At 45.7% G+C, this 14477-nt stretch overlaps 1 protein-coding gene across 1 annotated transcript in view; it reads right to left on the reverse strand.

Moving 5' to 3' along the window:
* Positions 1-4085: 4085 nt before the first annotated feature.
* LOC137373345 (deubiquitinase DESI2) overlaps positions 4086-14477 on the reverse strand; it is a 238503-nt gene continuing 228111 nt past the window's right edge. Inside the window, exon 5 of the mRNA XM_068038167.1 lies at positions 4086-4331. Within this exon, the coding sequence (XP_067894268.1) occupies positions 4086-4331 (246 nt within the window). The remainder of the gene's footprint in view (positions 4332-14477) is intronic.

Consider the following 14477-nt stretch of genomic DNA (forward strand, 5'->3'; position numbering starts at 1 on the left):
AATTTAATTGTTATTGGAGAGGTGGGAGAGAGGCAAAAGAAATGCAGTTATTTATTTTTATTCACTTCACCTTTAAATATTTAAATTTCCTGGTAGAGCTGACAGCTGTTTAAAAATGGCGTCAGTGCCAGCGTACAGGCAGCTGATGCCATTGCTGGGGACGGATAGCCCGCTCCCTCCATGTGATCGGGGTGGGGTGGGGGGGGGTGCGGCCTGCCCCGGCTATTTAAATGAGCCGCTGCATGAAAGATTGCGGCGGCTCCATGACATGTGGCCCACACGAGGGGGCTACCATTTTTTTTCCGCCTTTCCCACCCACCACCAATCATTTCTCTCACGAATAAAAAAAATGTGTTAAACGAAACTGAAAAAAAATATACTTTTTAAGGCCCCCATGAATTTTCCGATGGATTTCTCATAACAATCTTCAATTCCTGGCGACTCCAGGGCAGCCCTGGAGGGGTGGCAACCCTACCTTAGAACCACATTGTCCTGGGATGATGACATTTTCAGTTTCAGGAATGTGCTATTGTTTATATTTATGGAATGCCACAGATGTTGGGACAATGCATCGGTCTGCTGCACTTCTGTCACATAAGCCTATTTTTATTGAGGTACAATTGCAGTGAAAGTTGTGTTTGTTGCATAGGTGACAATGTGGGTACAGCATCTGCAAAGCTCAAATATTTGAGAGATTCATCCACCTCTGGGGCAAGTGATTTGCTGTCGTATTTATTACTGTAAAAGGAACCAACATTTACTCTCTGTCCAGGATCTTTAATGCAAAATTGCTGTACTCGGAGCAAATTGCAAGATAAGCATAGAGATTCAAGTGTAGAAATTCAATGTGCCAAGTCACTTGCTCTATTCATTGCTGATAAATTACTGTGGAATAAATGAATCACAAGGTCATTACAAACACCAGTCCTATTGACAATCGCATGTATTAGACTTCATCAGAGCTGGGGGCTTTTTGTACAACACATTTTGTTCTAAATTGTAAAACAAAGAAAATTTATTTCAACACAGCAACCCCGACTGACTGTATGCCAGTATGTACCCCCTACTGCCTACATCTCAGCACACCTCCTACTCCTACTGTGTGCCAGAACATTGTCCCCTACTGTCCATGTTCCAGTACAGTGCCCCCTACTGTCCATGTTCCAGTACAGTGCCCCCTACTGTCCATGTTCCAGTACAGAGCCCCCTACTGTCCATGTTCCAGTACAGTGCCCCCTACTGTCCATGTTCCAGTACAGTGCCCCCTACTGTCCATGTTCCAGTACAGAGCCCCCTACTGTCCATGTTCCAGTACAGTGCCCCCTACTGTCCATGTTCCAGTACAGTGCCCCCTACTGTCCATGTTCCAGTACAGAGCCCCCTACTGTCCATGTTCCAGTACAGTGCCCCCTACTGTCCATGTTCCAGTACAGAGCCCCCTACTGTCCATGTTCCAGTACAGAGCCCCCTACTGTCCATGTTCCAGTACAGTGCTCCCTACTGTCCATGTTCCAGTACAGTGCCCCCTACTGTCCATGTTCCAGTACAGTGCTCCCTACTGTCCATGTTCCAGTACAGTGCCCCCTACTGTCCATGTTCCAGTACAGTGCTCCCTACTGTCCATGTTCCAGTACAGTGCCCCCTACTGTCCATGTTCCAGTACAGTGCTCCCTACTGTCCATGTTCCAGTACAGTGCCCCCTACTGTCCATGTTCCAGTACAGTGCTCCCTACTGTCCATGTTCCAGTACAGTGCCCCCGACTGTCCATGTTCCAGTACAGTGCTCCCTACTGTCCATGTTCCAGTACAGTGCCCCCTACTGTCCATGTTCCAGTACAGAGCCCCCTACTGTCCATGTTCCAGTACAGTGCTCCCTACTGTCCATGTTCCAGCACAGTGCCCCCTACTGTCCATGTTCCAGTACAGTGCTCCCTACTGTCCATGTTCCAGTACAGTGCCCCCTACTGTCCATGTTCCAGTACAGTGCTCCCTACTGTCCATGTTCCAGTACAGTGCCCCCTACTGTCCATGTTCCAGTACAGTGCCCCCTACTGTCCATGTTCCAGTACAGTGCTCCCTACTGTCCATGTTCCAGTACAGTGCCCCCTACTGTCCATGTTCCAGTACATTGCCCCCTACTGTCCATGTTCCAGTACAGTGCTCCCTACTGTCCATGTTCCAGTACAGAGCCCCCTACTGTCCATGTTCCAGCACATTGTCCCCTACTGTCCATGTTCCAGTACAGTGCCCCCTACTGTCTATGTTCCAGTACAGTGCCCCCTACTGTCCATGTTCCAGTACAGAGCCCCCTACTGTCCATGTTCCAGCACATTGTCCCCTACTGTCCATGTTCCAGTACAATGCCCCCTACTGTCCATGTTCCAGTACAGTGCCCCCTACTGTCCATGTTCCAGTACAGTGCCCCCTACTGTCCATGTTCCAGTACAGAGCCCCCTACTGTCCATGTTCCAGTACAGAGCTCCCTACTGTCCATGTTCCAGTACAGAGCCCCCTACTGTCCATGTTCCAGTACAGTGCCCCCTACTGTCCATGTTCCAGTACAGTGCCCCCTACTGTCCATGTTCCAGTACAGAGCTCCCTACTGTCCATGTTCCAGTACAGTGCCCCCTACTGTCCATGTTCCAGTGCAGAGCTCCCTACTGTCCATGTTCCAGTACAGTGCCCCCTACTGTCCATGTTCCAGCACAGTGCCCCCTACTGTCCATGTTCCAACACAGTGCCCCCTACTGTCCATGTTCCATTACAGTGCCCCCGACTGTCCATGTCACAGCATAGTGCCCCCTACTGCCTGTGTGCCAGTAAAGTGCCCCCTACTGTCTGTGTATCAGTATAGTGCCCCCTATGCCTGTGTGCACTTGCTACTGCCTGTGTGCTAGTACAGTGCCTCCTACTGTCTGTGTGTCAATATAATGCCCCCTACTGCCTGTGTGTGCTTGCTACTGCTTGTGTGTTAGTACAGTGCTTCCTATTGTCTGTTTGCAGGATAATGTCCCCTACTGCCTGTGTGCTGGTACAGTGCCCGCTACTGTCTCTGTGCTGGTACAGTGCCCCCTACTGCCTGTCTATCAGTTTAGTGCCCCCTACTGCCTGTGTGTTAGTACAATGCCTCCTATTGTCTGCATGCCAGTACAGTGCCCCCTATTTCCTGTGCGTCAGTATAGTGCCCCTACTGCCTGTGTGCCAGTACAGCGACCGCTACTGTCTCACTGTCAGTACAGTGCCCCTTACTGTCTGTGTGTGCCCGCTACTGTCTCTGTGCTGGTACAGTGCCCCCTATTGCCTGTGTGCCAGTACAGTACTCCCCACTGTCTTCATTCCAGTACAGTGCCCTTTACTGTTCATGTGCCAGTACAGTGCCTCCTACTGTCTGTGTGTGCCTGCTACTGTCTCTGTGCTGGTACAGTGCCCCCTATTGCCTGTGTGCCAGTACAGTACTCCCCACTGTCTTCATTCCAGTACAGTGCCCTTTACTGTTCATGTGCCAGTACTGTGCCTCCTACTGTCTGTGTGCTGGTACAGCACCCCCTACTGTTCGCTGGACTGGGGTTCCCAAAATGATTGAAGAATACTGTACCATCTTTAAACAAAAATTGTCAAAAGATTGTATGAGGTGAATCCTCAGCTCAGCAGAGAAATGTCTTGCTTCCAGTCAAATTGTTCTTTACAAATATATTTCCCCTTGATATCATTGTTAACACTGTATAGATGTTCTCATCGAGCAGACATTGTGATTGACAGTAGTTTTTTCATGGAGATTTCAATACAACAGAAAGCTTGGTTGTGAAGGTAAAACGTGCACATTAGGTGTTGTATAAAAGGTCTGGACTAGTGTCTGGGAGGTATGTTCCAACATCATCTTCTTGGTAACCCAGACACATAGTTGTGAAGTTCTTGAAGTTCACTCCGTTGTCATGCCTGACCACCACATTGTACCTCTCACTTAAGCCACAGCAGTTTTCACCCACTACTAGGCCTGTGCTTTAAAGGCTGCCACAGAAAGTCTACAAAAAAACAGATATGAAAAACTGGAAAAGGGTCAGAGAAGTTACAATTCAGAGACACAGTTACACTCTGGTGTGTCTGCAGGTCCTGGTGGTTCCTGAAGCGGTCGCAGAACCTGAGGTGGAAGGTGACTCATCATCTCCTGTGTCACTCTGATCGTCCTTATTTAGGCCCTGGCTGCTGATGTGGCTCTGCAGAGCTGCAGGTGTGAGCCATTCCTTGGGAAGGCAACTCTGGAGGAATGGGATGCAGGAACTAAAGTATGCTAGCCGGTTCACCCAGCGAGGGATCTCCTTACCACAGAGTATCTGGAAAACAACAAGCTCAGCTTCAGACAGTAAACCATCTTTCAGTTGCACCATGGGTAACTGAACAGAATTCTGAGGACAGATCAGATAGCAAATATACGTAAACAAAGGAAGTACAACTCTTCTCTAAAAAATAGTCGTTAGTTCATTTATTCTGAGGCGAGAAATGTAAGGACTGAGAAATTAGGGACATCCAGTATTAGCGTAAACCATCCAGTCCCTTAGTAGTGCCAATACTTAAAAAGTTATTCATTGATCTAACTTTGATTATTTTTTTGGCAGTTCCTGAATTAAGAATCTCTCCTCCATATTGTTGGTATTAAGTTGTATCTCACTTATAATATGGGCTGATCCCCAAATGAATGCAACTAACATGATATTGAACAGCATAGCTGATTCTGAAATACACAATGTAATACATGGAATTTGTAAAACTGCCTGTGGTATAAATCTCAGTATCCTTCCTGGCTGTAAAGACACAGTATGAGCATTTATAGATGTCCCCTTATTTCAGAAAGTATTACTGGTTCATATCGGTTTTGAGTGTTAGCATTTATAGACAGTTCCTTAACAATCTGACAATGTAGCAATTAGGCAGGAGTAGACTGTAGAAATTAGTCAGTCTACAAGGAGTTAATACCTGAGTAGGAGCTGAAGCACGTATCGTGAAATGTAAACAAGAGCGTTTGACATCAGTGTTTGAGAAGGATTTCACCAACAAGCAACAGACAAACTAACGACAATTATCAAATTTAAATTAATCAGTCAGTCAATCTCGTACAGTTACAGAATTACTGCTATATGTGGCGTTATCTTGAAGCTGAATAAATCTGTTTGGTTAACATTCTGTCTTGGATTTTAATGAAACAGTCAACAATTTGAGCAAAAGAAGATGCATGGGCTCCATGGTGTGATAGATTATTCTGAGCAGCCTAATCGGGTGGTTCAAAGGTGAGAGCTTTCAGTCTGTCCATTGACATGCTGGCAATGAGATGAAAGCAGGAAAAGATAAGAATCTGCATTTCTGCACTCGTACATATTACGAGGCCTAGAAATTCAATCGCGCCTGAAATTGGGTGTACCGGGTCAGGGTGTGTGCTACATATCAGTACATAGAGAGTATGTGAAATTGGTGCTGGCTGATCATTATCATGAGTTAGGCATCCAGCCAGCACTCTCTATGCTGTTTATTGGCTGCATGCCTGTTTGAGGGATTGGGAAATCAGGCTTGACTGAGGCCACTTACAGCTAGCCAGCACCTCTTAAAGGGGAGGTGCACTCTGGCTGCAGGCAGCAAAGAACATTCTCAAAGGAATAAAACGGCTGGAAAATGTACAAAGCTGGAACCCAGTTCTTGGGCACATCTCGTCCAGGTTGTTGACAGGAGGAGGGCAGAAAGCTCTCCAAACAACACACCCTCAGCCAAGGTTAATTCTCAGAGCATAGCTGAAATGCAGAAAAAAGTTCAATGACCTCAGCAGAGTTGTCAATCTAAGATTCTCATCTCTTACCTCAAGTACTCGCACCTCACACCTGCACTACCCATGGCTTCACTATTCATAACCCTCCCTCTCACTCTGCTACAATCACTGCACCCGACTTCACTACATTATCTACTTTTCCTACTCATGCTCTGTACCTCCTGCTCTCACCACTATTTCAACTCTCACTTCCCCAAACCTTTCTTGCAGGAGAAGATTGCACACACAATGCAGCATGAGACAACGACCGGAGGAGTCAACCCCTACTCCCACGAATACCATCACCCCTCTGGGAAAGTAACATGCTGGCCATCACGAACAGATTGACAGTCATGGTGATAGCAACTTGTATCGCTGGAGAATTTATCACACTGTGTTTCTTCACACCTAATCCCCTTTGTCTCTTCTGGCTTCTGTTTCACCTTACTTACTGCCTGACAAACTGTAGTGGCTGATCTCTCTCTGCTCGCCCTGTACACTAAAAGCTAAGCCTTATCCCTCCCATTCATTTCAGGTGTTGAAAATGTTGATATCCCTGTGCCACTTCAGAAAGAGGAGGCCCAGCCCTCCTAAAGATTCACTGTCACTCGATATGAACCTAGCAAGCACCAACTCAGACTGGTGCCACATGCACATTATGGGGTTGGTTAGAGGATCATTGGCCACAATTGGGCAGGAGCTCCAGTGGGGGAAATAGATCTACTGAAGAAGGCTGATGGGCATACACCAGGAAATGCTAAGTGCACTGGGCAGCCCTCCAGCAAGCTTGCACACAACAGTTCAGAGAATGGGAGAGTCCACTTCCAACTTGTATCGAAGCTTCACACAGAACCTGGAGACCATTCTGCCCAACATGGACCAAGTGGTCAGCACCATGAACATGACGGTGGTACCCACCCTGATGGAGCCTCTCCTGACAGCTCACACAGCTGCCATAGTATTTCAGATGGCTGCCATTTGGTTATCGGGTCGGCTTTTGAGTGGCTTCCAGTGGCGCTTCTAGAGTGTCACATTACTCCTGCAATCTATTCTCATACAGAACTGGAGAAGTGCAGTGATGCAGTCCCAAGAGAATGGGCTTGGCTTCGTGGGAGAGGCACCTATTGTCCTCTCTCAGGTTGACAGTATGTCTGTTCCCCTGCCACCCAGTGTCCCTGTTAGTGCCAGCGTTATCACCACAGTCAACCCTTACAATTTGGGTATGTCCCTTGTACAAGCAGTACAATGATAGTTTGCATAAGTTAAACTAATCTTCTGCAAACTGAACCCAGCGTCTTTATTCCCAATTGCCAAAGCTTTCAGTGCAGCAGCTTTTTCGGGAGCAGCGTGTGAGCAGCTGGGAAAGTCAGTTTGAAAGTAAATTTAATTTCCTTTTGTTTTTCGGCGGAGGCCAGGGGGCTGCTGGGTAAGTAAAACACTATATATTTGGGTGGTTTAAAATAACTTTCCTTTCAGTGCAGCAGCTTTTTCGGGAGCAGCGTGTGAGCGAGTGAGCAGCTGGGAAAGTCAGTTTGAAAGTAAATTTAATTTCCTTTTGTTTTTCGGCGGAGGCCAGGGGGCTGCTGGGTAAGTAAAACACTATATATTTGGGCGGTTTAAAATAACTTTCCTTTCAGTGCAGCAGCTTTTTCGGGAGCAGCGTGTGAGCAGCTGGGAAAGTCAGTTTGAAAGTAAATTTAATTTCCTTTTGTTTTTCGGCGGAGGCCAGGGGGCTGCTGGGTAAGTAAAACACTATATATTTGGGCGGTTTAAAATAACTTTCCTTTCAGTGCAGCAGCTTTTTCGGGAGCAGCGTGTGAGCGAGTGAGCCGCTGGGAAAGTCAGTTTGAAAGTAAATTTAATTTCCTTTTGTTTTTCGGCGGAGGCCAGGGGGCTGCTGGGTAAGTAAAACACTATATATTTGGGCGGTTTAAAATAACTTTCCTTTCAGTGCAGCAGCTTTTTCGGGAGCAGCGTGTGAGCGAGTGAGCAGCTGGGAAAGTCAGTTTGAAAGTAAATTTAATTTCCTTTTGTTTTTCGGCGGAGGCCAGGGGGCTGCTGGGTAAGTAAAACACTATATATTTGGGCGGTTTAAAATAACTTTCCTTTCAGTGCAGCAGCTTTTTCGGGAGCAGCGTGTGAGCAGCTGGGAAAGTCAGTTTGAAAGTAAATTTAATTTCCTTTTGTTTTTCGGCGGAGGCCAGGGGGCTGCTGGGTAAGTAAAACACTATATATTTGGGCGGTTTAAAATAACTTTCCTTTCAGTGCAGCAGCTTTTTCGGGAGCAGCGTGTGAGCGAGTGAGCCGCTGGGAAAGTCAGTTTGAAAGTAAATTTAATTTCCTTTTGTTTTTCGGCGGAGGCCAGGGGGCTGCTGGGTAAGTAAAACACTATATATTTGGGCGGTTTAAAATAACTTTCCTTTCAGTGCAGCAGCTTTTTCGGGAGCAGCGTGTGAGCGAGTGAGCAGCTGGGAAAGTCAGTTTGAAAGTAAATTTAATTTCCTTATGTTTTTCGGCGGAGGCCAGGGGGCTGCTGGGTAAGTAAAACACTATATATTTGGGCGGTTTAAAATAACTTTCCTTTCAGTGCAGCAGCTTTTTCGGGAGCAGCGTGTGAGCAGCTGGGAAAGTCAGTTTGAAAGTAAATTTAATTTCCTTTTGTTTTTCGGCGGAGGCCAGGGGGCTGCTGGGTAAGTAAAACACTATATATTTGGGCGGTTTAAAATAACTTTCCTTTCAGTGCAGCAGCTTTTTCGGGAGCAGCGTGTGAGCAGCTGGGAAAGTCAGTTTGAAAGTAAATTTAATTTCCTTTTGTTTTTCGGCGGAGGCCAGGGGGCTGCTGGGTAAGTAAAACACTATATATTTGGGCGGTTTAAAATAACTTTCCTTTCAGTGCAGCAGCTTTTTCGGGAGCAGCGTGTGAGCGAGTGAGCAGCTGGGAAAGTCAGTTTGAAAGTAAATTTAATTTCCTTTTGTTTTTCGGCGGAGGCCAGGGGGCTGCTGGGTAAGTAAAACACTATATATTTGGGCGGTTTAAAATAACTTTCCTTTCAGTGCAGCAGCTTTTTCGGGAGCAGCGTGTGAGCGAGTGAGCAGCTGGGAAAGTCAGTTTGAAAGTAAATTTAATTTCCTTATGTTTTTCGGCGGAGGCCAGGGGGCTGCTGGGTAAGTAAAACACTATATATTTGGGCGGTTTAAAATAACTTTCCTTTCAGTGCAGCAGCTTTTTCGGGAGCAGCGTGTGAGCAGCTGGGAAAGTCAGTTTGAAAGTAAATTTAATTTCCTTTTGTTTTTCGGCGGAGGCCAGGGGGCTGCTGGGTAAGTAAAACACTATATATTTGGGCGGTTTAAAATAACTTTCCTTTCAGTGCAGCAGCTTTTTCGGGAGCAGCGTGTGAGCAGCTGGGAAAGTCAGTTTGAAAGTAAATTTAATTTCCTTTTGTTTTTCGGCGGAGGCCAGGGGGCTGCTGGGTAAGTAAAACACTATATATTTGGGCGGTTTAAAATAACTTTCCTTTCAGTGCAGCAGCTTTTTCGGGAGCAGCGTGTGAGCGAGTGAGCAGCTGGGAAAGTCAGTTTGAAAGTAAATTTAATTTCCTTTTATTTTTCGGCGGAGGCCAGGGGGCTGCTGGGTAAGTAAAACACTATATATTTGGGCGGTTTAAAATAACTTTCCTTTCAGTGCAGCAGCTTTTTCGGGAGCAGCGTGTGAGCAGCTGGGAAAGTCAGTTTGAAAGTAAATTTAATTTCCTTTTGTTTTTCGGCGGAGGCCAGGGGGCTGCTGGGTAAGTAAAACACTATATATTTGGGCGGTTTAAAATAACTTTCCTTTCAGTGCAGCAGCTTTTTCGGGAGCAGCGTGTGAGCAGCTGGGAAAGTCAGTTTGAAAGTAAATTTAATTTCCTTTTGTTTTTCGGTGGAGGACAGGGGGCTGCTGGGTAAGTAAAACACTATATATTTGGGCGGTTTAAAATAACTTTCCTTTCAGTGCAGCAGCTTTTTCGGGAGCAGCGTGTGAGCGAGTGAGCAGCTGGGAAAGTCAGTTTGAAAGTAAATTTAATTTCCTTTTGTTTTTCGGCGGAGGCCAGGGGGCTGCTGGGTAAGTAAAACACTATATATTTGGGCGGTTTAAAATAACTTTCCTTTCAGTGCAGCAGCTTTTTCGGGAGCAGCGTGTGAGCGAGTGAGCAGCTGGGAAAGTCAGTTTGAAAGTAAATTTAATTTCCTTATGTTTTTCGGCGGAGGCCAGGGGGCTGCTGGGTAAGTAAAACACTATATATTTGGGCGGTTTAAAATAACTTTCCTTTCAGTGCAGCAGCTTTTTCGGGAGCAGCGTGTGAGCAGCTGGGAAAGTCAGTTTGAAAGTAAATTTAATTTCCTTTTGTTTTTCGGCGGAGGCCAGGGGGCTGCTGGGTAAGTAAAACACTATATATTTGGGCGGTTTAAAATAACTTTCCTTTCAGTGCAGCAGCTTTTTCGGGAGCAGCGTGTGAGCGAGTGAGCAGCTGGGAAAGTCAGTTTGAAAGTAAATTTAATTTCCTTTTGTTTTTCGGCGGAGGCCAGGGGGCTGCTGGGTAAGTAAAACACTATATATTTGGGCGGTTTAAAATAACTTTCCTTTCAGTGCAGCAGCTTTTTCGGGAGCAGCGTGTGAGCGAGTGAGCAGCTGGGAAAGTCAGTTTGAAAGTAAATTTAATTTCCTTATGTTTTTCGGCGGAGGCCAGGGGGCTGCTGGGTAAGTAAAACACTATATATTTGGGCGGTTTAAAATAACTTTCCTTTCAGTGCAGCAGCTTTTGCGGGAGCAGCGTGTGAGCAGCTGGGAAAGTCAGTTTGAAAGTAAATTTAATTTCCTTTTGTTTTTCGGCGGAGGCCAGGGGGCTGCTGGGTAAGTAAAACACTATATATTTGGGCGGTTTAAAATAACTTTCCTTTCAGTGCAGCAGCTTTTTCGGGAGCAGCGTGTGAGCAGCTGGGAAAGTCAGTTTGAAAGTAAATTTAATTTCCTTTTGTTTTTCGGCGGAGGCCAGGGGGCTGCTGGGTAAGTAAAACACTATATATTTGGGCGGTTTAAAATAACTTTCCTTTCAGTGCAGCAGCTTTTTCGGGAGCAGCGAGTGAGCAGCTGGGAAAGTCAGTTTGAAAGTAAATTTAATTTCCTTTTGTTTTTCGGCGGAGGCCAGGGGGCTGCTGGGTCAGTAAAACACTATATATTTGGGCGGTTTAAAATAACTTTCCTTTCAGTGCAGCAGCTTTTTCGGGAGCAGCGTGTGAGCAGCTGGGAAAGTCAGTTTGAAAGTAAATTTAATTTCCTTTTGTTTTTCGGCGGAGGCCAGGGGGCTGCTGGGTAAGTAAAACACTATATATTTGGGCGGTTTAAAATAACTTTCCTTTCAGTGCAGCAGCTTTTTCGGGAGCAGCGTGTGAGCAGCTGGGAAAGTCAGTTTGAAAGTAAATTTAATTTCCTTTTGTTTTTCGGCGGAGGCCAGGGGGCTGCTGGGTAAGTAAAACACTATATATTTGGGCGGTTTAAAATAACTTTCCTTTCAGTGCAGCAGCTTTTTCGGGAGCAGCGTGTGAGCGAGTGAGCAGCTGGGAAAGTCAGTTTGAAAGTAAATTTAATTTCCTTTTGTTTTTCGGCGGAGGCCAGGGGGCTGCTGGGTAAGTAAAACACTATATATTTGGGCGGTTTAAAATAACTTTCCTTTCAGTGCAGCAGCTTTTTCGGGAGCAGCGTGTGAGCAGCTGGGAAAGTCAGTTTGAAAGTAAATTTAATTTCCTTTTGTTTTTCGGCGGAGGCCAGGGGGCTGCTGGGTAAGTAAAACACTATATATTTGGGCGGTTTAAAATAACTTTCCTTTCAGTGCAGCAGCTTTTTCGGGAGCAGCGTGTGAGCAGCTGGGAAAGTCAGTTTGAAAGTAAATTTAATTTCCTTTTGTTTTTCGGCGGAGGCCAGGGGGCTGCTGGGTAAGTAAAACACTATATATTTGGGCGGTTTAAAATAACTTTCCTTTCAGTGCAGCAGCTTTTTCGGGAGCAGCGTGTGAGCGAGTGAGCAGCTGGGAAAGTCAGTTTGAAAGTAAATTTAATTTCCTTTTGTTTTTCGGCGGAGGCCAGGGGGCTGCTGGGTAAGTAAAACACTATATATTTGGGCGGTTTAAAATAACTTTCCTTTCAGTGCAGCAGCTTTTTCGGGAGCAGCGTGTGAGCAGCTGGGAAAGTCAGTTTGAAAGTAAATTTAATTTCCTTTTGTTTTTCGGCGGAGGCCAGGGGGCTGCTGGGTAAGTAAAACACTATATATTTGGGCGGTTTAAAATAACTTTCCTTTCAGTGCAGCAGCTTTTTCGGGAGCAGCGTGTGAGCAGCTGGGAAAGTCAGTTTGAAAGTAAATTTAATTTCCTTTTGTTTTTCGGCGGAGGCCAGGGGGCTGCTGGGTAAGTAAAACACTATATATTTGGGCGGTTTAAAATAACTTTCCTTTCAGTGCAGCAGCTTTTTCGGGAGCAGCGTGTGAGCAGCTGGGAAAGTCAGTTTGAAAGTAAATTTAATTTCCTTTTGTTTTTCGGCGGAGGCCAGGGGGCTGCTGGGTAAGTAAAACACTATATATTTGGGCGGTTTAAAATAACTTTCCTTTCAGTGCAGCAGCTTTTTCGGGAGCAGCGTGTGAGCGAGTGAGCAGCTGGGAAAGTCAGTTTGAAAGTAAATTTAATTTCCTTTTGTTTTTCGGCGGAGGCCAGGGGGCTGCTGGGTAAGTAAAACACTATATATTTGGGCGGTTTAAAATAACTTTCCTTTCAGTGCAGCAGCTTTTTCGGGAGCAGCGTGTGAGCGAGTGAGCAGCTGGGAAAGTCAGTTTGAAAGTAAATTTAATTTCCTTATGTTTTTCGGCGGAGGCCAGGGGGCTGCTGGGTAAGTAAAACACTATATATTTGGGCGGTTTAAAATAACTTTCCTTTCAGTGCAGCAGCTTTTTCGGGAGCAGCGTGTGAGCAGCTGGGAAAGTCAGTTTGAAAGTAAATTTAATTTCCTTTTGTTTTTCGGCGGAGGCCAGGGGGCTGCTGGGTAAGTAAAACACTATATATTTGGGCTGTTTAAAATAACTTTCCTTTCAGTGCAGCAGCTTTTTCGGGAGCAGCGTGTGAGCAGCTGGGAAAGTCAGTTTGAAAGTAAATTTAATTTCCTTTTGTTTTTCGGCGGAGGCCAGGGGGCTGCTGGGTAAGTAAAACACTATATATTTGGGCGGTTTAAAATAACTTTCCTTTCAGTGCAGCAGCTTTTTCGGGAGCAGCGTGTGAGCGAGTGAGCAGCTGGGAAAGTCAGTTTGAAAGTAAATTTAATTTCCTTTTGTTTTTCGGCGGAGGCCAGGGGGCTGCTGGGTAAGTAAAACACTATATATTTGGGCGGTTTAAAATAACTTTCCTTTCAGTGCAGCAGCTTTTTCGGGAGCAGCGTGTGAGCAGCTGGGAAAGTCAGTTTGAAAGTAAATTTAATTTCCTTTTGTTTTTCGGCGGAGGACAGGGGGCTGCTGGGTAAGTAAAACACTATATATTTGGGCGGTTTAAAATAACTTTCCTTTCAGTGCAGCAGCTTTTTCGGGAGCAGCGTGTGAGCGAGTGAGCAGCTGGGAAAGTCAGTTTGAAAGTAAATTTAATTTCCTTTTGTTTTTCGGCGGAGGCCAGGGGGCTGCTGGGTAAGTAAAACACTATATATTTGGGCGGTTTAAAATAACTTTCCTTTCAGTGCAGCAGCTTTTTCGGGAGCAGCGTGTGAGCGAGTGAGCAGCTGGGAAAGTCAGTTTGAAAGTAAATTTAATTTCCTTATGTTTTTCGGCGGAGGCCAGGGGGCTGCTGGGTAAGTAAAACACTATATATTTGGGCGGTTTAAAATAACTTTCCTTTCAGTGCAGCAGCTTTTTCGGGAGCAGCGTGTGAGCAGCTGGGAAAGTCAGTTTGAAAGTAAATTTAATTTCCTTTTGTTTTTCGGCGGAGGCCAGGGGGCTGCTGGGTAAGTAAAACACTATATATTTGGGCGGTTTAAAATAACTTTCCTTTCAGTGCAGCAGCTTTTTCGGGAGCAGCGTGTGAGCGAGTGAGCAGCTGGGAAAGTCAGTTTGAAAGTAAATTTAATTTCCTTTTGTTTTTCGGCGGAGGCCAGGGGGCTGCTGGGTAAGTAAAACACTATATATTTGGGCGGTTTAAAATAACTTTCCTTTCAGTGCAGCAGCTTTTTCGGGAGCAGCGTGTGAGCGAGTGAGCAGCTGGGAAAGTCAGTTTGAAAGTAAATTTAATTTCCTTAAGTTTTTCGGCGGAGGCCAGGGGGCTGCTGGGTAAGTAAAACACTATATATTTGGGCGGTTTAAAATAACTTTCCTTTCAGTGCAGCAGCTTTTTCGGGAGCAGCGTGTGAGCAGCTGGGAAAGTCAGTTTGAAAGTAAATTTAATTTCCTTTTGTTTTTCGGCGGAGGCCAGGGGGCTGCTGGGTAAGTAAAACACTATATATTTGGGCGGTTTAAAATAACTTTCCTTTCAGTGCAGCAGCTTTTTCGGGAGCAGCGTGTGAGCAGCTGGGAAAGTCAGTTTGAAAGTAAATTTAATTTCCTTTTGTTTTTCGGCGGAGGCCAGGGGGCTGCTGGGTAAGTAAAACACTATATATTTGGGCGGTTTAAAATAACTTTCCTTTCAGTGCA

The sequence above is a fragment of the Heterodontus francisci genome, chromosome 9, assembly GCF_036365525.1.
Source record: "Heterodontus francisci isolate sHetFra1 chromosome 9, sHetFra1.hap1, whole genome shotgun sequence".
NCBI lineage: Eukaryota > Metazoa > Chordata > Chondrichthyes > Heterodontiformes > Heterodontidae > Heterodontus > Heterodontus francisci.